The following is a 25,129-nucleotide window of genomic DNA, read 5'->3' on the forward strand; positions in this document are numbered from 1 at the left end:
TTCTTCAAAATTGACATGTTTCTATTAGGTGTATTTTATATTCGCAATTTCAATTTGCGCAATTTGAGGGTTAATGGAAACCCCTCTAATGTCCATAAAAACATGGACGCTGCAAACACACATCTTTCCCCCGACGGCACAGAAGATCTACACAGTCAGCACAGTTTCAAGGTAAGTATCACCAATTCAGTATCTGACCAAATGCCTCCCCTTCTATTCCTGAGTAACAGTGTTGAGTAACAGCCAGAAAAGTGTTTTTGCAGAATATTATGATGTCACAGTGAAGCTGATCTTTGACCCTTTGGATATAAAATGTCATCACTTCATCATTTCATCCTATTCGACATGTTTGTGAAATTTTGACCTAATCAGAGGGACCTCAGCCTTTGACCACCAAAATCTTATCAGTTCATCATTGAGTCCAGATGGGGATGGACAGACAACCCGAAAACATAATGCCTCTGGCCAATGATATCACCAGCGCAGAGGCATGAAATAACAACAACAAAAAACCATAGTGATAATTTGCCTATTTCATCACACACCAGCATCACACTTTCTCCCAGGAGTGGTCCCCCTTCATGATGAAAATAAGTCCTACTCTGAAGTAACACTAGTGTCATTCCTACCAGTTATTCTGAGACACTGAATAAACACAGACTGTGCAGCAATCAAACAGCAAGTCCACCTGACTTCTACAACTATTTTAGTTGTATTTCAGTTACAATTAACTTTTAGATGAGAACAGCCCTACTGAAAATGGAAAGATCTTTCCTTAGCGTTTTTTTAATACATTTTTTTGTAAAAAAGTGTGTTCATATTCATGCATACATTGTTAAAACGATCCTTGTGTACACGGATGCCCCCAAACAACCAGAAATACTGTAGTATGCATTCCAGGCCAGTAGCTGGCGATGTAACTTTGTAATGACACACCATAGAAGAACACCACATGCATGCATGAAGTGCGGCAGTGACATCACCGTTCTCACAGGATGCGCGTATCGCCAGTTTACACGGCGACAGAAGGGGTTACATTTTCAAAAATGTAACCCCACAAAAATGTTGCTGTGTGAATGAAAGGCCAAACATGTTAAATACCTTAAAAGAGAAATTTGCTTCTTCAGAACATTTTAGGAAGTTATAAAAAAGTTAGTCACTTAAAAGTTGACAAATTAGATTAGACAAAAATAACACTGCTCCTGAAACATATTTCAGGCAAATATGGCTTAACATTAATAATTTGACTCTTAAATCATACTTCTGTAGTCCTTTATGAAAACATTGATTGTAACCTCATCCACAACACTGTTTGAACTACGAAAACTCGACCCATACAGAACATTTTATGTACCAAACAGTTGAAAAAATGCAGAGCCAATTCATGCCACTGACATGATTAAAGAAATGGAGAGGGAACATGATCAATTGGTGCTCATTTCATGAATAGTCCGCAGCCTGCTCTGCGTCCTCTGATGCTTCACTCGAGTCCTGGTTCAGGTTCCTGTTGGTGGGCAGAGCTGAGGCCTGCTCCAGCAGCTGGGTGAGGTAACTGTCCTCCTCCCTCTCTGCTGCGGAGAAACTCTCTGACTGAGACAGGGCTAAAGCCGGAAAAGCCATGGGGGCCACAGGAGCCGAAAGAGTCCGTGGGACCTTGCAGGAGGATTGGTCGGTGGTGGCAGCTGAGCGAGTGGGCAAGGAGAAGTCATCTGTTGAGGCTGTCGAGAGTACATCTATGATCATTTCATCCCTCTCCTGCTCTGATGGTGAGGGATGACCTGCTGTTACCACCGCCTCGCTCCCCGGGGGCTGGTAAGGCGGAGGCCCCGTCAGCGGGGAGCCATTGGGGGTCAGCGGGGCCTGGATGTGGATGATGATGGGGTCTGGGGAAGGCAGCGGGGCCTCCTCCTCGCCCACAGCGTCAAGGTCCCTGGGGTCCTTGGATGGGCTCTGGTCAGGGGATATGGAGTCAGGCTGGTGGGAGATGATGTGGAGGCTCAGGCCTGCTCTGGCCAAGCTGCTGGCTGAGGATGGCTTCCCTCTGGAGGGCTGAACTGGACTCAGCAGCACCGGCAGCTCCTGACCCAGAGGCTTACAAGGCAACTCATCCACCTTCCCTGAGAACACAACAGCTGCATGAAAATGATGAAGCACTGACCTTGCTGGGTCTTTTTAGAATTCTTCAAATGAGTTGTACAAATTTCAGTGGTTTTCCCCAGAAATTTTCCTGAAGCCAGGTATACAGTGTGCAATTTTGGGCTGTCTGAGATGAAAGGTAACAATTGTGAAAGAAATGTGGCTATATCTTTGGTCGTGGCTCTAAAACTGTGGTCTTACGTCAGTGAGAGCCCGTTGTCACGGTCGTGCGATCAAAGACAGTCTGGGATAAAATTCTGATGGGTTTTTTTTTTCAGAAATTTGGGATGTGCATCTCACTCTGTGACTGCTGTCATGACCTACATCTACTGACCTACCAACAGAAATGCAGCATGAAATGACGCATATGAAATGACGCATATGAAATGACGCATATGAAATAACGCATATGAAATACTTTGAGATCTCTTTGCAAAATTGACGAGCCAAGTTGGCCTGTTTTCCCCGCTCACAACCGCATCCACATTCTCCCCATAAATGCTGCTATAGCGAGGGCTTGATTTATTTGTTTACATTTTGCTCTTACCACTACAGCGGTGTAGATGGATGCGACATGCTGACGATGTTTTGATCTTGCGTATTGACATCGACAGACGTAGGTTGTAACCTGCGTTTTAGTAGGTGATGTCATCACACAGTCTGCATACATCAACTGCATACATAACTTGATGTTGTACCCAAGTTTATTAAGATACATTTTGTAGAGTGTAGCTGCACTAAACTTATAAGACTGCAAAAATGTCACAGTCTACAGGAGGTTTTTTGGGGTAAACAGATGGGGCCAGTGAAAATCTTGGTGTAACACACCAAAACTAAAAGTCATAACTTATTTTTAGGAATTTAATATGCTGTTAAAGTATATGGAATAGTTGAAATTCATTGCAATAGTGATTCATTCTGTGCATTTATATGCACAGTTAAGTGGAACTGTGGTTATAGCTCAATTAGGCCATTAATTGGACTACCTGTCCCAGCACTGGGGGAGAATGAATATAGATAGAAGTATGGCCGACTCTGCTGCTGTAGGCGGCGATATATTTCCTTTCAGCTGGTTGCTACTGGACCTTCTTCCAGTTGGCCTATTACATCACACACCAAACACGTTGGCAAGCAGCAAACTGGTTGCATGTTGAATGGCGACAATGCTTTTTTTGTCAAGTGTGTGTCATACCTTGTCTTGGTTTGTTTTCATCCCTTCTTCTTGTTTTGTTTTTCGCTGCTATCATCTATGAATTTATGGTGTTCAACTTACGGATCAATGCCCAGCATATGGACTGTTGAGCATGTACAGAACGCCTGGGCAAGTTCTGATCCAGTTGAAAAGTAAACCGACCCCCAACCACAATATCTAGGTTTGTTAGTCTGACCTCTGGAAATCCGACTTAGTACGATTTCAGTCAGACTAAAATGTTTACATGTATTTTAGAAGTCCAGTTTTAGTATGGATAACACAATAATTTGACTTTTTCTAACATCATGTAAACATACTGATTGTTATTCAGCTAGGTTGGTTGTCCTTTTCCTTAAAAAGGCATATATCCATCTTTATTGTGAAGCTGTACATTGAGGAACTAAACATTAACTGGAAACAAACCTTGTTAAGTTTAGTGTAGAGTTGTGGGTACTCATAGAACCCAGTTTCATCAGTTATGTTGAGATCAGAGTTCAAGGGTCCATTTAAAAATAGCCATATCAGTTGTTCCTTTGCCAAAATGTAGCCTAAATTTGGAGCGTTATTTAGCCCCCTTTCCGCAGGCTACACTGAAATTGTTAGCCCGATGGATGCCTTACATTGTCTAGGTTAAAAGGATATGAGTGAATTACAGCCTCTTAAGATCCTGACACACCAAGTTGATGGCTGGCCATTGGTCAGTGTAGGGCTGTTGGTGAACATCTGTTGCCCTTGTCGCTGTTATGAGTCCCGCACATAAAGGATGGACAACGGTGCCCCACTTCCCCACCTATGCTTATTTGAGGTCAAAATATCCGATATATCAAAATATCTGGCATTGCCATCTTGCGATGATGTCATTAGGAGCCGGATTCTCCGCAGTAGCAGTATCCACAGTGGGAGAGTTCTGCCAAAACACCCATCCGACCATTCGTGAGCAGCTCCATTGAATGCGAGTGCATGGATTGGCTGTCACAGCTGTTAATCATGGCAGACAATGCCCTTTTTGTAAAACTGAACTTACCATATAAACAAACACTTGAACAAACATTAGGGTGACGAGAACTACCTTCAGTGACAGAAACCATCTTTGGGGAAAAATGTATTTGGCGTGTACTTTGAGTTTTTAGTTTGGCCTATGTCCCATTCACTAACACGGAGGGGCAGGCTTTATAATCTACACTGCAGACATACACCAGGGGGCGATCAGGATTCAAAAGCTACATTTTAGGGGAACCGTCTTGTTGTCCATCTTTATATAAAGTCTATGGTCCTGCACTGTTGGCCTCGTTAGCCCTTGTCGGCTTTTTTTCACATTCAGCAGGTTGAATCGGCATTTGCAGAGCCCATCGCTGAGTGAAATCACTTTGATTGGCAGTTCAGCTCAGTGCACAAGAAGAGAAACGAAAGTGAGGAAAGTAAACAAGGAGCTAAAGTCAAGAGGGAGTGAGATCGAAACAAACTTATTATGCAAGGTGAGATTATTTTCTTCTGAATTCTTTAGCAGATATGTTTTCTGATTGTTTGCATTCTTGTTTACTGCCACCTGATAAATGTGCTTTGTTCTGTCAATATCAGATTATGTTGTTAATGTGCTAACTGGCTAAGTAGTGTCAAGACGGATTCTGGTTTCCCTTTTTGAATGATAATTACAGACGAGTTCCATCTGCTAATATGGAGAGTTATTTCCTTGTACGCAGGCGCAGAACAGATGTGCTTGTTGGCTGTCGGTTGTAGTCTTTACAATGTGTTCATGTGCAACTTTTTGGGGGAGACACAGGCAACATGAGGAGACACAAAAGTTGGCTTTCATTGCCGCTAGGTCTTAAGTGTTGGATTAGTATGTCTGGGCCTTCACAGACGTGAGGGCACGAGGGTGCAACTATTGCATCAAGTGGGCCATGGATAGCTATTTCTATCTAGTCATTCTGCACAGGACAAAATGAGCTAGTTAGAGTGCAGCTGTGCACCTGGGGGAGGAAGGTCCAGCTTCATCTTTCGTAGTTCACTCATGGAGCCCTGAAGCTGCTCAATGATCACGTCGTCGCTGTAAAAGAAAGTCTGAGCGATTCGCTCCTGCAGGAACTCTCTGAGATCCTCCAGGGACATCTTCAATAGACGCTCTGCACACACATGCAATCACAAATACGCACAAAGTTTACTTGTTGACGTCATGCAAATAAGCTCTAGTGCGGCCTGTAAATGTATCTCATATTTCTGAAAGAATTAGTTTTTTCTCAGTAAAGTGACATGTACAACCAAATATCAAATCTCATACTTTTTGATACCACCTGAAATGTGTCTGTAGTGCAGAGTATTGGCAAATGTCAAGATCAAATGCTTTTTGCTCAATTTGGTAATCTTTTTGATATATTTTTTGATCAAACAATTCCTGAGTTTAATTATGATTTAAAGAGTTTTGTTGAAAAAGTTCTTTTGACCAGCTGCTTGCGTTGATAAAGCATTCGTGCAACTGTGGTTTTATTAAATTCATTTAAATTGAATAGGGACTGTTTGGCGCATTTTACGCACTTTTCAATCTTCTTTTTTGGATAATTTTGGCTGTGTTCATGCATATGGCATACACTTTGGCAAAACTGTGTAATTTTGTTTAATCTGGGAATTTCCAGTTTAGCTCCTACAATAAATCTAAAATACGCTGTGGGAACTAAATTGTTACATTCAGACCGTTACATGCACAAAATGCACCAATGAAACCCATTCAAACTGACAGTTTCACAGCCATTGAAGCACAAAAACATGCATTGTATTATTTCTGGGCTTTTGCCTTGGAATTTGTCATTTTTAATATTTTCCACCTGATGACATCATTTTTGGCATATCAAGAAAATACATGCAGTTTCCATTAGGTACACTGCCACAATCAATGTTGCTGCCAATTACTGACATATCCCAGACTGTAATCATCAAAAAAAATCAACTTAGCATGTAGTATATTGAAAATAATTTTTTTTTTCATCTAAGAACAGAGTGGCATCATGGGGGAAAAAGGCACTTAAAGGGTTAAATTATGAAAATTAGTGAATATTTGATATCTATAAGGACTGATGTTAGTAAAAAAAAAAAAAATTAAAGTAGAAAATCATTTGTAAAATATTTTTTATAGCCTGATTTTGAAAAGCTCATTTTGTGTGCAGAGCAGTGTGAGTATTGAGTGAGTATGACACTGCAAAAAAACGAATAATGAAAGTAGAAAATCATATCAATGTATCATTTCTTCATTTTGTGTGCAAAGTAATACAAGTGTGTGTTTTATTAAAGTCAGCCCTAAGGGTTAAAATGCTGAAATAGATAAATAAAAAAAAGAGGCTAAGCAATGTGTTTGTGGTAGGTAGGTAAAGCAGTGATAGGGTCATTTCACATGGTGAACTGTTTGACCTGTACTTACTCTTGTGTATCTTCAGGATGGTGTAAGACATGGCGGTGAGGACTCGCTCTCCCTCCAGAATGAAAATGTCCCACAGCCGAAGGGTCAGCGTGAACGGCGTCTGCAGGAACACAAACAGAACAGACACCATATCACTGTAGCTTATTTGAATTTGTTTATGCCAGCGGTTTCACATATCTGCAGTTCTCTTCCTGGCCGGAGTCAGGAGGTTTGTTTGGTTCCTTCCCAGACCTCAGAGGCCCACAGGCCCCTCTGAGCTGAGTGACTCAGCAGGACGGAGAAGTGCTGACAGCGGCGCAACGCTGCCAGACCACCACCACAGGATTGTGGGCATGCATGGAGGAGACTAATAGCAGTTTAACTTAACAGCTCTTAATGCTCTCATATAATGCAGTGTCCCAGAGCTCAAATATCGCCTTGAGGTTTTATTCTTAGTCATGTAAAATTATCCTTAAAAAGGAAATCTGACACACTAATTAAGGAATTCTTGGTAATAATTTGCTGTTGTGTTAATCTCAGAGATCAGCTGTAAATAATCATTGTGTGAAGACATCTTTTCTTGGTTTTTGATAGTCAAGTCAAGTCAATTTTATTTATAAAGCCCATTATCACAAAACATGGTTTGCCTCAGAGGGCTTTACAGCATACAACATCCCTCTTCCCTTAGACCCTCACATCACCTAAGGAAAAACTGCCCAAAAAGAACCCCTGAAACAGGGGAAAAAATGAAAGAAACCACAGGAAGAGCAGCAGAGGATGATGAGGGATCCCTCTTCCAGGACGGACAGACGTGCAATAGATGTCATAAATAACAGTTGAATTACAATAATGACAAAAAGGGAAGAGAAAGAGAGAAGGGAAGAGACAGGGAGAGAGGGGGAGAGATGCACAGCAATAATAATGGTAACTCATGTCATATTACAATAATGATAGATGTAAAATTATTAAATGCACTCTATGATAGCATGTTATGTGCAAATATTGTGGGTTTTGATAAAAGTCCCATGCTTATATTGTTAGTGGAGGCATAACTCATATTAATGGCCGTAGAAGGTTGTGTCAAGCACAATCACGGCAGCGGTGCAACCAGGACCCACTACACAGGCATAGCTTCAGACAGGACCACAGAAATTGCAAAACCAAGACCAAGATCAGGGCGAGCTGGGGGTACAGTTTCAGTGCAGCCACAGCACGAGCACTACCAAAGGCAGAGTTACGGCACCTGCACAGCTATCACCACGATCAGGCGCAGCCAAGATTGCAGCCAAGATTGTAGCCAAGATCCATGAAAACTAGGAAACAAGGGAGCAGGAATGCTCCGGAGAGGTAACGGAGTTAGGCTAATGGAGTAAACAGACATGAGTGTTTGCAGATGGAGGGAGCAAGAGAAGGAAAAAGGTGCTCAGTGTATCATAGAAAGTCCCCTGGCAGATTAAACCTATGTCAGCCTAACTAGGGGCTGGTCCAGGCAACCTGAGCCAGCCCTAATTATAAGCTTTATCAAAGAGGAAGTTCTTAAGTCTACCCTTAAAAGTGGGAATGGTGTCTGCCTCCCTGACCAAAACTGGAAGATGGTTCCATAAAAGTGGAGTGTGGTAACTGAAGGCTCTGGCTCCCATCCTACTTTTGGAGACTTTGGGAACCACAAGTAGCCCTACGAAGCGCAGTGATCTTGAGGGAACTATGAGCTGCGACAGATAGGACAAAGCCTGATCATTTAGGGCTTTGTAGGTAAGTGATAGCACTGTTAATATTAACTATCTATTCAGCTCTTATCCAAAGTAACTGGAATTGTGTAACCATTATAATGATAATTGTGTTTTCTGAGGAAACCTTTATCAGCAACAGTACATGTTTACAAACTTTTGTAACTGTTCACAGTGCTTTCCGAACACATACATCTTCACTAAAACTACTTATGGAAGAGTTGCACACCTGGGCAAGCTTTGGTGTTCTAATTCTGCTCAATGGCTGGCACAAGCGTAGTTCAAACACACATGTGACACTCATCTGAAAGTGTTATAAATCAGGGCCCGTGCGTGCACTTTTGCCACTCCGGGCAAAAAACAATTCTGATGCCCCTCTAGTTACATCAAACCAAGATACCAGCAATAACACACAAAGGCAAATATACTATTCACATAAAGCAAAAAACAGTAACAACAAATGCCAATATTGCTTACATATAATGTAAATAGTCAGTGCAACAAAAATGTGCTCAAAGTGTCAACAATAATAACATAGTTGACACTGATGATAATAGTATGTATGACTCATCATGCAGGCCCTGTGTGAATGCAAATGACGTGCTAAAGAAATCAGCATAATAACTTCAATAACCTACTTCAGAATTAGAACTAGAGAGGAAATAAAGCTAACCTTTCAAGAGTGCACACAACGCTTTGCAAAGCCAAACTTATGTCCAGCTTTTTCCATTCATAAAAACTTTATACATGCTCAGATGATTTTTCATGGGCGCTAAGGATGCTTGACATATTTTCCAGTCTTCAATATGATCTCTTGCAAGAGCTGACTTTCTCTCACTTCCAAAAAAAAGTTTACAACAGAGGCAAAACTTAACATCCATGCTTACTGAATAAACAGACTCTCTCCATTCGTTAACATCTGACTATAATGACACACAGAAAGCTTTAAGCATGTTTGACACGTGTCTCAACAATTCATTGTGCTTACAGAAAGCGTAGCCTAGTATGCTTGGAGCCCTCAGTTACTGCCATTGTTTACTGCGTGATTTTACTCAGGAATAGTTTGCATACTTTTTACTGCCCCTGCCAAAAAGGGTTTGCCTTTATGGACACACTGGCACTGTATACATTGTAATTTATTAACAAAAATGCATGTGTCTGGGAGGCACTGAGTAAAAGACTGGACAAATAAGACTTTGATTATACTGCAAGAGTTGTGAGTAAGTTTATAAACTGATGTTTTGCAGTTGTTAAACACGGCCCCCATGTACTCCAATTTATCAAGAGTTTTTGGATTCTTTGTTTTCTTAACAAATTTAGCATTACACAGGCTGAGTAACCTATATACAAAGAGTAATGCTTGGGGCAAAGAATTCCTTTAAGGATATTAAAACAACAGGTACACATTAAGTACACATTAAGACCCATATGAACAACAAGTTTTTGGTTTCCTCAGGAAAAGAGTGACAGGAATGATCATTTCAAAGTCACTGGAAGCCTTGTCTCGGGAGCTGAAATCATCAAAACATCATTAAAAACTCTTTGTAAGTCCAGCACAGTTATCTTCAGATAATGCAGAAAGACGACTTGTTTGACAAGCTGCTGTGGGCTTTTGTCCTTTACTTTAAACATGACGTCGTTGTGTTATGAATTGGAGATGAGAAACAGAGTGAGAGATGGAAAGTGGAAGAAGAGAGACCGCATCAATCAAACATGTTCCTCACCCTGTCAATGAAACACTGCAGGAACCATTTTGTGCTGTAAATCCCTGCAGACATGGTCTCTCTGTCCTGCAGAGGGCGAGAGAGAGATGTTGAGAAAATAAGAGAGAATCAGCAAAAATCTTGGAGACATCAAGCAGCCTGCAAATCACATTAAATGTCCCCAAATCTGAATCCTTGTTGTTTCTTTGCCCTCCTGCTCTGTTATGAAACACTTGTGTAAATGTGACCTCACCAGATGTTTCTTCAGCTTGGGGATGAGTTTGGAAATAACCTGATCATGATGTGCCTGGAATCGCTGAAGTTTAGGAAACCCGGGAACAAAAAATCCTTAAGAAAGAGAGTAGAGAGTGTAGAGAGAGCAGAGAGGCGCTTCGTAAACCCACTTAATACAATCCAAATCACACTCAACGAGCAGCCTGTAATCAGTGACACCTCCCCGAGAGGAGAACAACTTCAACATTTGTTTCTTCACTCCATCTTGAAAACAAGCTTTTATTTTCATGTCCAGATCAGTTGGCCGTGACGTCTCACCGTGCATGGCATGTTTCTGATTGGTCAGCAGCTGTGACAGCGCCCAGAAGGCGTCTTCCTCGTTCATGTACATAAGCAGCAGGGCGGCGATCTGACTCATCCCCTGGCAGTAGCTCACCTCCTGCAGGCAACGGGACAAAATCAAACACACATTTCAGCTTTTTCCACTGCTGCAGTACTTTTCTTCTCGTGACTGAGCTGGCTGTAATTTGGCACAGTGTGGGACAGGATCAGTAACCTTTTGTTGCCTCATAGAAATAAAATGTACAGAGTGGACATCCCTATTCATAGCAAAGCTCTGTTTCTCTTTCAGCCACAATAGAGGGACTACAGTGATGTAATGGCGGAAATCTCTGTGAATTATTCTGCATGCTGTGCAGCTCCCTCCACCACCATGTACATAAAGTAGGGGGAGGCTTGCGTTACAGACATACAGATACATACATATGTTTTTTTGTTTCATTCAAAACATTTGTATTTTAAAGGGGTAGCTGGGTTTCCAGGTATAATGACATATCAAGTTATTAAGAAAACCAGAATTATCGCTTTGTGGTTGTTTGCCTTCACAAAACCAGTCAGGTATGGGGCGACGATTGTAAAGTTGCGCACTCTGAAAGTAACAGCAATATTTCTCCACATTTAGCTCTATAACACAATTAAAAAGAGGTGTGAATTTTTCAAAGTTACATTTAGAGCAAAATTTGCAAACTTTGTCAGATTTATTCTTTCGTGAAAAATATATTTCCAAGATAATGTCACTGGAATATAAAAATGTTTAAAATTTAATCTAAATGATATATGTTAAATCTAAATATTAAATCTAAATTTTATATGCCAAATCTAAATGTTAAATCTTAAATCTAAATGTTGCTTGTCAAATCTAAATATTAAATCCTAAATCTAAATGTTATATGTTAAATCTAAATCTTAAATCTTAAATCCATGTAACATGTTAAATCCAAATCTTAAATCTAAATGTTAAATCAAAATCTAAATCTAAATGTTAAAAATATTAAGCTATTAAGCAAATTTGTACTGCTGCTTGGTGGAAGTACCAAAGTAGTAGCTTGATATTCTGTACATGGAGACGGACCGACGGATTTACGTTTTGAAATGAGAAAATCAAAAGCGGGAAACAAGTTTTTTAACTGCGGTTCAACTCTGCCTCACTCCTGGCTTATATGAGAAACTTTGCCATGAGGAGAGTGCACCTCGGGAGAGGCGCATAGAGACTCTCTGTAGCAGCTGAATTCAGCCAGAGCTAACCTGCTAACACAGCAAGGGCTTTCACAGCGGGCAGCAGTGCTGGGTCTAGCCCAGGGAGATAAGGCCTGCGTAGGCTGTATTCGAGGTGCTACTGCCGCAGACTGCTTTTGTGGACTTTCTGTCCACAGAAGCTTCTGTCTGTCAGCAGCAGCTTCTGCGGAGCTGAGAGGACAGCGGCCAGCCAGAATACCTTCACAAGGCCAACTTTTCATGTCAGCACTACAGGAAGAAATGAACAGTGTTTGTATTTTTATTGATTCATAAATTTTAATTCCCAGCTTTCTGTAGCAAGTGATTGGAATTTGTCACTCATAGACAGAATGGGGGCTCATTCATAAATGTAGGTACATTTAATACATTAAAAACAGCATGATATTTTTGTGATTTAGAACCAATGTCTGGTGCAAAATATGCTTTAATTAACATGACAGAAATAGACTTGTAGCATAAAAAAACGCAGGGTGTCTCTGGCTACCATGGAGACACACACAAACACAGAAGAAGTGTAATGTCATTCTCTGCTCTGGTCACCATTAATCACTAATAATTAATCACTACACAGCAAATAGTGGTTTGTTGCTATACTGATGTTCAAAATCTCAAATGTAGAGCCTTTAAATACCTTAAAATGATACGCCTTAAACATCACCTACATGATTATAATGCCAACGCCAGTAAAAACACTGTTCCTTCCACTTTTATGCGGTTCATTTTCCACCAACTGTGGATATAAAAGTGCTGCGATAATTAAGTCCTGCCTGCAGTCTCTGAAAGCAGAGCGGTAATTGGATACATACAGTCAAAGCTTTGTATCAGCAGGCTGTGACTGCCTCTACTGAGCTGAACACTGTCTACACCATGAGCCATGAGTAGGAAACACACACGAAGTCTCTGCTCCACCCGGGAAAGAAAACTCAGGATAGAATCTAGATTTTTATCAGTTATATCAAGTTAAAGTGGTATTTTAGTTTTTCATGTAATGAAAGAAAATGAGCAACTTACTGTGTTGTAGACTGAATATGCAGAGAGAACATGGAAAAGAGACTGCTGCCTGTAGAGAGGAGAGGAAGACAAGGAAATGGGATTAGAGAAGAGGGAAGAGTTGAGAGTGAGGTAGTGACTTATTCATCAAATTTCTGATTGACATGACACTAATTTGTCTCCAGTGTGGTCGACTATAGAGTGTGTCTGCCCTTTCATGGTTTTGTTCAAATGTGTAGGGATAAGCATTCAGCATATATATCACGCCTGTTAAAATTTTATTAAGGCTTAAAGTTACACATAATGAAGGGCGGCCTGCTTTGAGTGACAGGCTATCTGCTGATTGTCAGTACATTTACATGATGTTGGAAAAAGTAAGATTGTCGTGTTAGTCCATCTGAAACTGGTGTTTTAAAATACATGTAAACATGTTAGTCCACCTGAAATCGGACTCAATCGAATTTCTCTAAGTTGGACAAACAAATCATTTGATTGGAAGTCAGTTTTGTCATCTATGTGCACACCTTTCTCAGACTTTAACTGGACAAGGTGTTCTATGCATGCTCCTAGTCGCTGTGCTAGCCTCTCTGTGATTAGGGATGGGGACTGTTTGTTATTTATGAGAGGGGAAGGGGTACTGCAAAACTAGTCAGGCATTTCTAAAAACATTGAGCACTGATGAGGGACTTGCTTTTAATTTTGGCTTGGGGGAGGGAAATAAAACTTGAAAAGCTAGTATTTTATATCTTTTTTTAATTAAAAAAAGTTACACCCCAGCCACTCCCCTTCTCTGAAAAAATAAAGTACAGTCCCACACAGCAGTGCGGAAGCTAAGCGATATCCTGCCTTGGACGGAACTGCAGCAAAACATATTTTAGCCACCTAAAATAAATCACAATCAGTTTAAGTGTTCATTATATTTGAATATTATCTCCTCTTTACCTTCCACAGCAGCTGAAGGAGGCAGCGGTAGAGCAGCAGCTCCAACGTTCAGTGGAGTCTGGTGTTTTTGATCTAACGGCTTCAAACCCTGTAAGTAAGGGCTGTTTTACGGCAAGGTAAAGCTTTGAAAATATTCTGAATATAGCTTAAAATAAACTGATAGTGATTTTTTTTAAGGTGTCAGTTTTCAGTTTTCACAGCGCTGTTTGATTATATGTACCTAACGCCGTGGTTTGATATTTGTAAAACTTTCCTTAAACTGATCAATTTAAACATTTGTGACATTGTCACAATGTAAAGTCTATAAGCCGGGTCAGAGGGGGGAACACCTCATAGTCAGTGAGCCACATACCGCATAAGTAAAGCTAGAAATTTTGGGGGGCATATGCACTAGGTGAGTGACTCCAATGAAATGAATAGCCTCCATCTTGGGATCTGTTATCTAGGTGTTTTTTTTTTTTATTTATGGAAGCATTGCAAATTCCTCTTTGTGATGATAAAGTTAAGTCAGACTACCTTGGTTTACTGAAGTTGCTAAAACTCAGAGAGAACAAGGTCATTCAACGGTCAATTTTAAGTTGCAACAACTTAACAAAATTAAGTAAATGTAGCTGAATCTTAATTAACTTAACAGTTAGATATGGAGTAAATACAAATAAAGATGAATAATTACATTTACTTTCCTTTTTTAGGCAACTGGTTTCCAAGGTTATTTTCAAGTAAGATCATTTTGTCACATTTTACCGCGCACAAAACAGTGGCCGACATCACGGTGACGTCTATTATCTATACAGTCTATGATAATATCCCACAGCGCAGCAATAAAAAAGAGAACAGCACTGAAAAAAAGAACTGTTAACCCACTTAAAAATACTTCAATCAGAGACACAAAATGAATTCTTTTTTTTTTTATTAAGTTCGATTTACACAACCACTTCGATTGAGTTAAGAAAAAATGTATTTATTTATATATTACCGATCAAAGTAATTATTTTAAGTTGGTTAACAATTCTCTTTTTCAGTGAGTGGTCTCTGGTCACTAACAGCCACTGTAACTGTAACCATTGCAAAAACTTTTTTGTTTTATTTGAAAACTGTTTAGTATGTAGTTTTCTATAGTATGTAGGATTCCCTGTGGACTGAATGGTAAACAATGAATGAGTGAACAGTTTCAGACACAGCCAAGGACTCTGCACTGTTCAAACTGGACTGTGTTACAAACACACAAACTCTTTGAAACACAATTAAACACTGAGACAAAACAAAGGAGAAAACATAGAAAAACACAACATCGAGAACACGGACACTGCAAAACACAGAAAAATCATGAAGAATATAAATAAGACAGAAAAAAAAGAACAAATAGAAACACAATGAACCAGTGAGACAAAATGAAGGGGAAATCATAGAAAAACACAATATGCAAAACACTGATAAAAACATGAATATAAATAAGAGATATTTGGGAGAACACGGATATTGCAAAACACAGAGAAAACACAAATAAAAAACATGAGGAATATAAATAAGAGAGAATATTAAAAAACACAAAACAGGACAAAAAGAAAGAAATTCAATTAACCTGTGAGACAAAACAAAGGACAAAACAGAAAAAAACAAAACATGGAGAACATGGACGCAGCAAAACACAGAGAAAAAACATGAGGAATATAAATAAGAGAGAAAACACAAAACAAGAAAAAAGAAATCATGACACTGAGAACACAAAAAAACATACAGAAAACAGCGAACAAAAAACTGACATTAAAGAACAGAACATGCTGAATTTTAAGGTTACAGACAAAAAAATGAAAATAGAAAAAAAGAGACTTCAAAGCATGCAGAGAAAACTCCAAAGTGACCATAACCTAACAGAACACAGAAAACAGAAAGAACACAAAGAACACAGAGACAGAGAACACAGCTTGACGGCAGCACCGCAGCTCTCTGTCACTATAAAAAGGTTCATTTCTGCAGGGCCGTTGAACTCCTGTTAAATATTGAAACATTTTACTGCCCAAGACTTTCCGCTGCCGCTCCCGAACAAGCCTGCGGTCTATTTAACTGTCGGTGACATCACTCTGTGACGGGATCGGGTTCCACACAGAGCCAACGCCGTGCAGCACTCAGCCTGCCCACCTCACTCACACTCAGTTCACAGCGAGGTCGCAAAAGCAAAGTCTCCACTACATATCTGGAACAGTTTGTGTTCTTACATCCAAACTGGTGAACTCTGCAACCTGGAAATGAGCAAAGTGATATACAAAATATGGCCAAAAGTATGTGGACACCCGACCATTAAACTGTAAGCATTAATCTGCTGTATCTTTGTTACGTTGGGGTGGACAAACCAGAGCAGTTCAAAAAAGCCTGAATTTGTTTTAAGTAAAGTATGAGAGAGAACAGTTCACCCTGATGAAAATCAAGCAGAGATCGAAAATTAGACTGAAAACTGTTTTGCATCCTAACACTGTGAAACTTACTTGACTCCAAAACGATCCATGAACATGATGTGGTTTCGAAAGGTCCTGTTGATGTCCAGGTCAATCTGTTTGATCTCAGATGAGCACAGTCTAGCCTGCTCCTTCATGTTCTGGGTGGAAACAAAGAGCTCAGTTTCAACAGGGACTTGGATGAAAGAACAAAAATCACATTTTAACTCTGGAAAAACAATTACCTGATATGTGAAAAAGCATCAATTTCCAAAAAAGTATAACACATTTTTCCCAGACTGAACCTTAAAGGAATACTTTACCCACAGAATGAGCATTTATATTTTGATTACTCACCCCATGTTATGCTGAATTCATAAAGAAATCACTGGGCCTCATTTAAGAATTGACACGAAAACCAATTTTCTTTTATTTTTGCACATATCCAAGATTTTAGCACCAATTTAATTTGGGGATTTAACAGTTTTGTCTTATTGTTTCTCATCTCTTGTGCAAGAGAGCATTTTATGAGAATAACACTCTTACGAAGGTTTAGAGAAAACGTTTAATTTTTTAAAGACCTCAGATTTGCACTGAAGTACAGAATTTGGGTAAATGTACATAGTCACATTCAGCTCTGGTCAGAAGAGGGACACAGTAACTGAAATTACTGTAATCGGGATCAATGCACCAAGTATAGTAGTATCCCTATAGCCCTGAATGCAATTATCCAATCATTAAAAATACTCTAAAACATCTAAATTAGATTATATGATCATGCATTTGTTAAATATTCCTCAGATATAAAACTTATTTTTCCTTGTGTTGGAAAACAATTTGTGGACTGTGAAAATTAGATTTTTTTCTCTTATCTTGGTAATTGTGCTCTGGACCAAGATTTAAAATTTTCTAAGAGCAAAAATAAGAAAAGACTGTTGTATCCCCAAAATCAATGGGTCCTAACAAAACAAGAACAAATCATTGATCAAAAATAGGAGAAAATTTGTCTGTTTATTGTTTCTTGCATGAGGACCAATGATTTGATAATTTCTGAATCTCCATTACATCCCATCTGCTTGTTCTCCTCTCACGAAACTAATCCAGTGCACTATAGTAAAAAGCTGTAGTCTATCCTGAAGTGTTAATCTGGCTGGTTTTGTGATGGGAGGGAGGTCAAACACATATCAGTTCAGATGTGAGCTTTAAGCGCCCATTTGTCAGGCGAGCTAATCATAAACATTTAATCCAGGTGGATGTGACCCTTGTTTAGCTTTTTAGGAGCTTATTACGCATTTATTCAGAGATTTATTTAAGATAACAGTTAAAAATTATTGCCCCTTTGAACCCTGAGCAGACAGAGGTGAAGATGAGCAACTTGGCCCAAAAATAAGCAAGAAATTAGAAAAAAGTTACAAGAAAATTACCTGATTATAAGCACAAAAAAATTATATATATATTAATTTAGACTATTTATATTATATCAGGCTAATTTTCCAGGTCATTTCCCTGTCACCTTTTTCTTTTTTTCTTTTCCTTTCTTTTTTCTTTTATTTTTTTCCATTTTACAAGACATTTCTTGCTAAGTTGCTCATTATGTTTTTTTCCATGTTTTTAAAGACATTTTCTCAGGTTTCAGAGGCGTCTGAACACAGCACAAGAGAACTGATGACGATCCAGGTGTTAAAGGGGTAAACAGATATTCTTTTTTATGCACAGAGAACATTTCACAAGCTCTGCAGGCTGGTTGACATTGAGTTCATACCTCATATTTGCCCTTGTTCTCCTTCTTGGCCCTCTCCACGTCCAGCATCAGTGCCCAGGCCTGGCCCCGGAGCTGCAGGGGGATGCCCTTATACACCCGTTTCACCATCTGACAACAGAGAGCAAGAGAACACATAAACAATGTGTGAATTAAAAAGCCAGAATGTTTTGAGAGCTAATGCTGTGACGCGTAAGTCAGAGGAAAGTTTAACATATCGAAACGTATACGCATCGCCTTCGATACGTTTCACAGGGACAGAGCAAAACTTTTCACATTTGTAACATATTTGGTGAGCATACAGATGAACAGGTTTGTGTGTGTGTGTGTGTGCGTGTGTGTTTAGGTGTGTGTTGAACATGGTCCCTGCTCAGAATAACAACAGTGTTTTGGGTTTTAAACTTACTAATATGACAGCTTTTGGCAGCTTCTACTGTCAACAAGAGCCTCCATTGTGGGTTTTCAGAAGCCATCAGAGCTCCTATACAGTTTCTATTTGTCGCTTTCTCGCAGAAAGCAGAAGCACAAAAAACCCAACAGCAGAGTTTCATTTGGACAACGAGGATGACTCTGTTATCAGTTTCGATATGACACAAGATTATATGATACGATGGGATTTCGTGGCATCAAGCATTGAGGATTTCAGATTGTAACCATTTTCCTGCTATTCATTGTTGAGAAGGTTTTAACTAGGAGCCGAATTATCCACAGAGGTCTCTTCCTCTCCAAAACAAACAAACCAGGCAATTTAAAATAGTAAAAACACTTTAGAAAACAGTTTCAGATTAAAAATCAATGTTTTTCAAATGCTGTTTGGCTTGTCATGGAGGGGCAGCCTACTACGGTGGCGGATGTGAAAATGCTAATGTCCCTATCTGGAGCCTTTTTTAAAATGTTTTTTTGAGTTTGGGATATTTATTTTTCTACTTTTTAAAAATACTTCTGACTTCTCTGGGTATTTTTTCCTTTTCTTTTAAATAGTTTTTATGTTTGCTTGTTTTTTGGAAACATTTTTGAGTTTTTAGGATTTTTTAAATGATCTTGAGTATTTTAATTTAGATGGGTTTTTTTGAAGGTTTTTTTTTGTTTTGTTTGATTGTTTATGCATTTGGTACTTTTACTGTTATACTTTACTTTCAGCACTTATTTCTGAATATGCTTACTTACCTTTACTTAAGTAAAATTTTCAATGCAGGACTCGTAACAATGCATTTTTTTCAGTTTGGTATTAGTATTTTCACTGAAGTAAAGGGTTGTAATACTTCTTCCACCACTAAGTGTGGGTCAGAGAACTGTTCTGTGTGGTTGGAAGTTTTCTTTTCCAAATATCATCTTGTTTGACTCATATTTCAGGGGTTACGTTAGAATGAGTGAGCATGTTGGATTCCAGTAAACTGTAATTGGCCTACACACTGACAGTTGCTGGGAATCAGTGTATAAGCGAAAACTTACAGGTCTCACTGACCACATGGAAACCAGCCCCCACTTCACATACTTGTCAGCGATTGTATGAACTCTCCAGCACTGAGGTCATTTTAAATGAGAGTAATCAGATGTGTTCGGTCTGGTGTGTGTGGGCTGTTACTCACCCTGTCACTGTTTTTGTATTTGTCCCACTTCTTCACCATCTTCAACCACTTCTCCGCCCGCTCTATCTCCAGCTGCTTCCTCTGTGAGGGAGAAAGGACACATAGCCGACAACATGCTGCTGCTCACTCACAACTCAACTCACTGGACAGATTTTTTAAAATGATCGGTAGCTCTAGAGCTTTGTGAAATTTCTTTCTTTACCTTTTCCTCATGCGCAGTCGGGGCCGGCAGCTCATCCTCACTGGTAAAAAAAAAAAAACAACGAACCGTCAGTGATCATCTCACAACTTCACCAACTGGAAGCAAACTGCTGTCCCCAGTGTGATGAGGAAGAGAAGGACTCACTGCATGAAGCCGAAGCGGTCGATGACTTTGTAGACGCTGTAGTCAGCATCTTCCCAGGGGTCAATGTCCACCCCGCCCTGCCTGCCCTGCACACACAAAAACACACACACACACACACACACACACACACACACACACGTTACCGACATGCAAGAACACAAAACAAATGTTGTCAACAATTGTTCAACTGAACCTTTCACTGAAAGAACCAAAAAAAAAGATTAAATAGAATCAATGTTCGAAACTAACTTTTGTAATATTAATTGTATTAATTTTAGTTAATCACTTCAGTCGGCGTCGTTGTCCATGCAACATACTGTTGAAGGTTATGTGCGTTGCTCTTCAGCAGGGGCAGTAAAGGCAGGGTCAGGAAATGCTGTTTTTAAATGGATTTTTTGAAGTGCGGCTGTATGAGACAATGTAAAAAAAAATGTCCTTTAAAATTATGGTAAACAGTTTTTGGTAAACAGTAAACTACCTGCAGCAATAGTTTACCATTTTTTACCACTCTCTGGAACTCACTCCCCGAATCCCTCCATGACTGCACTGACCTCCACACATTCAAATCCCACCTCAAGACCCAACTTTTTAAATCTGCTTTTAATGTTTGATTTTTGCACATTTATGCCTGTCTGTCTTGCCTTTATTGATTTTATTTATTCTGTATGGTTTTACAGACTGTAATTGACAGTGTTTTTGTTTCAGGTAAACGTGTTTGAGTATTGTGAAAAGTGCTCTATAAATAAAATATATGATTTTTTTTTTTGTATTTGAATTTTACAGTGTCACTGCTGTAAATTACTTTAAAAGTATATGACCATTAAATATATTACAGTACTCTACAGTAGAATACGAGGTTTACAATGTAATACTGGTTTAAAAAAGCATAATGATTTACTCTTTCATTGTAATTTTTTTTTAAAGTAAATTAATGTGAGAATTTTGCTGTTTTTTTACAGCAATTTGTTACAGTGCACTTCTGTATAGTCAGTTTAACAAAGTAGCTGGCGGTCAGTGTACTCAATATCAGTCTAAGTGGACGCTATTTTTTATTATTTTGAGTATTTTTGTCGCTTTACCTCGTCCTCACACAGCCTTTTCCTTTGGCACAACATTTCTCATCAGCTATTTGGGTCAGAAAGTGCTGTTAGCAGTTTATACGCAATCCAACTGAAACAAAACTTCAATACCGCGTCCAGTCAAACTGATATCGTATTTTTTAAGCAGGCGTTTTTTAACTCTCTAAAACCCAGGTCAACATCACTTTTCTTTTGCTGTGCTCTTATGCCTTCCCCAAGTATTGAAACCTTTAAACCCAGAGAAAATGGATTTGTTTTTTTCTCAAACAGATGGGTAAAAAGGCAATGAGCAACAATGACTTGGGAGAAAATGTCCAGAAAATTAATTATTATTACTATTATTACTATTATTATTATTGAAATCTCTATGAAAGTTATAATGATTTTAAGCATTCTATGCTGTTTGTTTTCAGGGTATTTCCTTTTTTTGTCTGTTATTTTTTGTTTGTATGTTTATTTACTTCCCTGTTGTTTTTTGTTTGTTTGGGGGTTTTAGTGTGCTAATTTTCAGGTAATTTTCAGGTACATTTTTACTAATTTCTTGCTAATTTCTTGGTTATGTCGTCTCATGTTGCTCATTGCCATCTTCCCATATTTTTGAAAGAAATCAAGCCAATTTACCCTGGTTTCAAAGGGTTAAGCATCCACGAGATTTCACCTTTGGGTACCACAAGTGTCTTTGGCACATTTCAAGGCAAATATTGCCAGTTTTTAAAATATCTGGATCAATGATGTGGACCAACCTACATGAAGACAATGCCACCTCTATAAAAAAAATAATTTAAAAGCCTTTGACACAGATGCATTAGCGTGCATACACACTTTCATTGCATTTACACACACACATCTGACACCAGAGTACACATTCAGATTCAAACACTGAAAGCGTCCTTAGTTGTGACTAAAAGGTTTAACACAAACATTTTTAATAAGTCAAACTGTAACAGCGAGCAGTTCTCTACAGTCAGACTGTCCAACCCAAACATGCGTTCAATATCTGCATTAAGCAGCACAACATTTCAGAGTGATGTTTGTATCATGGAAAATCAATTTAGGCTACAATCTAGTCACAGTGTTGACATAACAGAGGGGGAACTAATCCTCCAACAGCCTACCAGAGAGGCTTCTCACTCCACTCGGAATAACAACACCGCTGAGTGGTTGGCTGCATCTGGAAAACAGCCATCAGCCTCCTACTCTAAGCGAGGGGGGTCAGAGTGTGCTCACATACAAACTGTTGGGCTTCTTCATGGTTCACTCGGCACTCTGAGCCCTGGAGGCACCACGAGTGATGTCAGCATCATGAAAGTGAGAGGACTAAAAATACTTCCTCACTGAGAGTGTTTGGAGTGCCACACAGTGTTACAGAACGAGATCTAAATCGCAGAAATATCAACCTGTCAGGATGAGTACTACTACTGACTTGATAAATCAATCAATTCAAAAAAACAGAAGAAACTAAGTGGGATTTTTTTCCTAACTTAAACATTTAGTGCTCTCAGATGCCCCTTTAAGATTGGATGGCTTTCTGAGCTAGGGGGTAGGGACAAATCCTTTATTTTTCTCTGGTATCAAACACAGGTTTTGGACACTGTCAAGTACCAAAGTTGGCATCAAATATCTGGTCAGGTTTGAGACAACTCAACAGGCAGGTTTCCATTACAGATTTGTGCAAAACTTAAGCGATATTTTTGAAATGTTGATAAAATTGTGAGATGACAAAATGATGATGGCGTAAGCCTGTTATATGAGCGATAATGGAAAGACAAGCCTCTTACAGGTGGGAATGGCCATGTATGAAGGATTTCTGGGAGGTGACAGTCCATGATTTCACAGAGGAATTGCTGATTCAAAACTTCCAGATGATCCGCTCAACTTTTGAAGAGTTATGTGATGCAATAACACCTCTTGTAGCTCCTGCTGCATCATTAGGGAGCCAGTTCCTACCAACACTCTCTGTTGTACATCATGTGACCTATAAAAGTGAAAAGTGTTTCCATTGCTGTTTTGTGAAATCCGGCTTTTTTGAATTGGCTTGGGGGATAAATTTGAGTTTTGTTTCCATTAGGCAAATTTATATTCGCAATTTCAATTTGTGCAATTTGAGGGTTAATGGAATCCCGCCTAATGTAAATCTGCACACTGGCAGCAAATTGATGTGTGTCGACTTGTGTCAAATAGTCCACAATTTAGATCAACATTTGACAAAAAATGTCGCATTACAAGGTCCTGTTTCTCCATTTTTCCAAAGCTTCTCAACAGATGGAAACCAAGTGGTCGTTTTTTTTCAAACTTCTATTTCCATTTCAACAATGAACCTTTGAGCTCATAAATTTTGCTAATTCTCACATCATATTTTATGTAGTCAAAGGTCTTGAGAGGCTGCATGTGTCTAGACAAAAATTAGCATTCGAGAAGTTTGGCCTCTTAAAGTTAAATTGTTTATAGTTTTTTATTTCTAACCACATAATAGATGTCAGAAAATGCTTGTTGAAAACAAGATAAACTGTGTAGTACTGAATTGTGGAGGTCGAGCCCTGACTCAGGACGTTTACTTGCAGTTAAGTCGAGCTATGGTTACAGCCATTAAACTGGACCACTGTCCTTGTCCCAGTATACAAGCATTAAGGGAGAATCCATTTTTTGATGGAAGTATGTCCCACTCAACCACGGATTGTGTTGATAAGCCCTCTTTCAGCTAGCTGCTCACAATCACAACTGTTAATTTACAATAACTTTGGGGTAGAAAACCGCCGCTTCAGGTACATATAATCAAACTCTGCCTTCATTGATTAGTTTAACGTCACATAAAATAATCCACATCTGTAAGTGTAGTCTAAACTATATTTAGAATATATATAGTAGTTTTTCATTGGATTTTGGATCATTACGGAAAGTAAACTCTGTGGTAAACAGAAGTTGACAGAAGTGAAAAGTGAATTTTGGGCTGTAAATGAATTACACCACGGCTGCACAACTTGATGTCATCACCACATTAAGGCGGTAAAGCCGTACTCAGCGCCGCTTGGTGTGATGATGTTTTGTAGTCTCATTTAGTCACCTGTTAGTTTTTAAGACTCAAACCTTTATTGTTCACAGTGAGGTATCAACTGACGTATTTTATGTCGTAGACCAAAAGGTGGAAGTCTCCTCAGTTTGTGTTAACTGCAGACTTTATTTCAGGCATCGCATATATATATATACACACATATATACCATATACAAAGTCAAATAGTGATGAGACAAACGACTAGTTGAAAATAAAATAATAAAAATAATAAATAGAAACATTTCCTTTACTAATACAAAATTCCTAACTCAGATAGTCAGTGACTGGTCTCCACCTCCTTTTAAAAATCCTTACTTTTAGTTGTAACTGAGCGGTCATATGTTCCATTATGTATACATGTTTGACTTTTTGTAACCATTGAGTAATGGTAGGAGGGTTAGGGTTCAGCCAATTAATAGTAATCATTTTTCTTGCAATCATCAACAAAACATGCAATAAATAACATTGGTCTGCAGTATACAAGTGGTCAGGTAGTACATCCAGCAAAAAAAACACAGGTTCCAGGGGTAAATCCACTTCCAAAATTTTCTCCAGCTCTTCTTTGATGTTTTTCCAAAATGTCTGTATTTTTGGGCAGTCCCAAAATGTGTGTGTATGGTCGCCAACCATGCCACAGTTCCTCCAACATTTGTTGCCAGAGTTGTTTTTAAATATCGAGGTTACTAGTGGCGTCCTAAAGAATCTAATTTTAACCTTCCAGTCAAACTCTTTCCAAAGCTGACTTCCAATCCCTCTGTGACATGCTGTACACATATTTTCCCACGTTTCATCCTCCACTACTGTATTTAGCTCCAGTTCCCATTGCTGTTTAATGTGTAGTGTGTTTTCAGATAAATCTATCATTAATTTTTTATATATATGGGATATTTGTTTTTTGGGCAAAGCAGGTTGCTCAAACAACCTGTTAGTTTTTAAGACTCAAACCTTTATTGTTCACAGTGAGGTATCAACTGACGTATTTTATGTC

At 39.1% G+C, this 25,129-nt stretch overlaps 1 protein-coding gene across 1 annotated transcript in view; it reads right to left on the bottom strand.

Annotated features, from left to right (window-relative positions):
- Positions 1-1,017: 1,017 nt before the first annotated feature.
- The window catches only part of LOC121942102 (USP6 N-terminal-like protein), a 29,626-nt gene continuing 5,514 nt past the window's right edge, over positions 1,018-25,129 (bottom strand). Inside the window, exons 2-13 of the mRNA XM_042485207.1 lie at positions 20,014-20,099; positions 19,870-19,909; positions 19,668-19,748; positions 18,082-18,189; positions 16,371-16,480; positions 12,967-13,015; positions 10,699-10,819; positions 10,400-10,494; positions 10,168-10,233; positions 6,738-6,837; positions 5,299-5,451; positions 1,018-2,117 (exon numbers count right to left, since the gene is read on the bottom strand). Of these exons, the coding sequence (XP_042341141.1) occupies positions 1,441-2,117; positions 5,299-5,451; positions 6,738-6,837; positions 10,168-10,233; positions 10,400-10,494; positions 10,699-10,819; positions 12,967-13,015; positions 16,371-16,480; positions 18,082-18,189; positions 19,668-19,748; positions 19,870-19,909; positions 20,014-20,099 (1,686 nt within the window). The 3' untranslated portion in view covers positions 1,018-1,440. The remainder of the gene's footprint in view (positions 2,118-5,298; positions 5,452-6,737; positions 6,838-10,167; positions 10,234-10,399; positions 10,495-10,698; positions 10,820-12,966; positions 13,016-16,370; positions 16,481-18,081; positions 18,190-19,667; positions 19,749-19,869; positions 19,910-20,013; positions 20,100-25,129) is intronic.

The sequence above is a fragment of the Plectropomus leopardus genome, chromosome 1 (genome assembly GCF_008729295.1).
Source record: "Plectropomus leopardus isolate mb chromosome 1, YSFRI_Pleo_2.0, whole genome shotgun sequence".
Lineage (NCBI taxonomy): Eukaryota > Metazoa > Chordata > Actinopteri > Perciformes > Serranidae > Plectropomus > Plectropomus leopardus.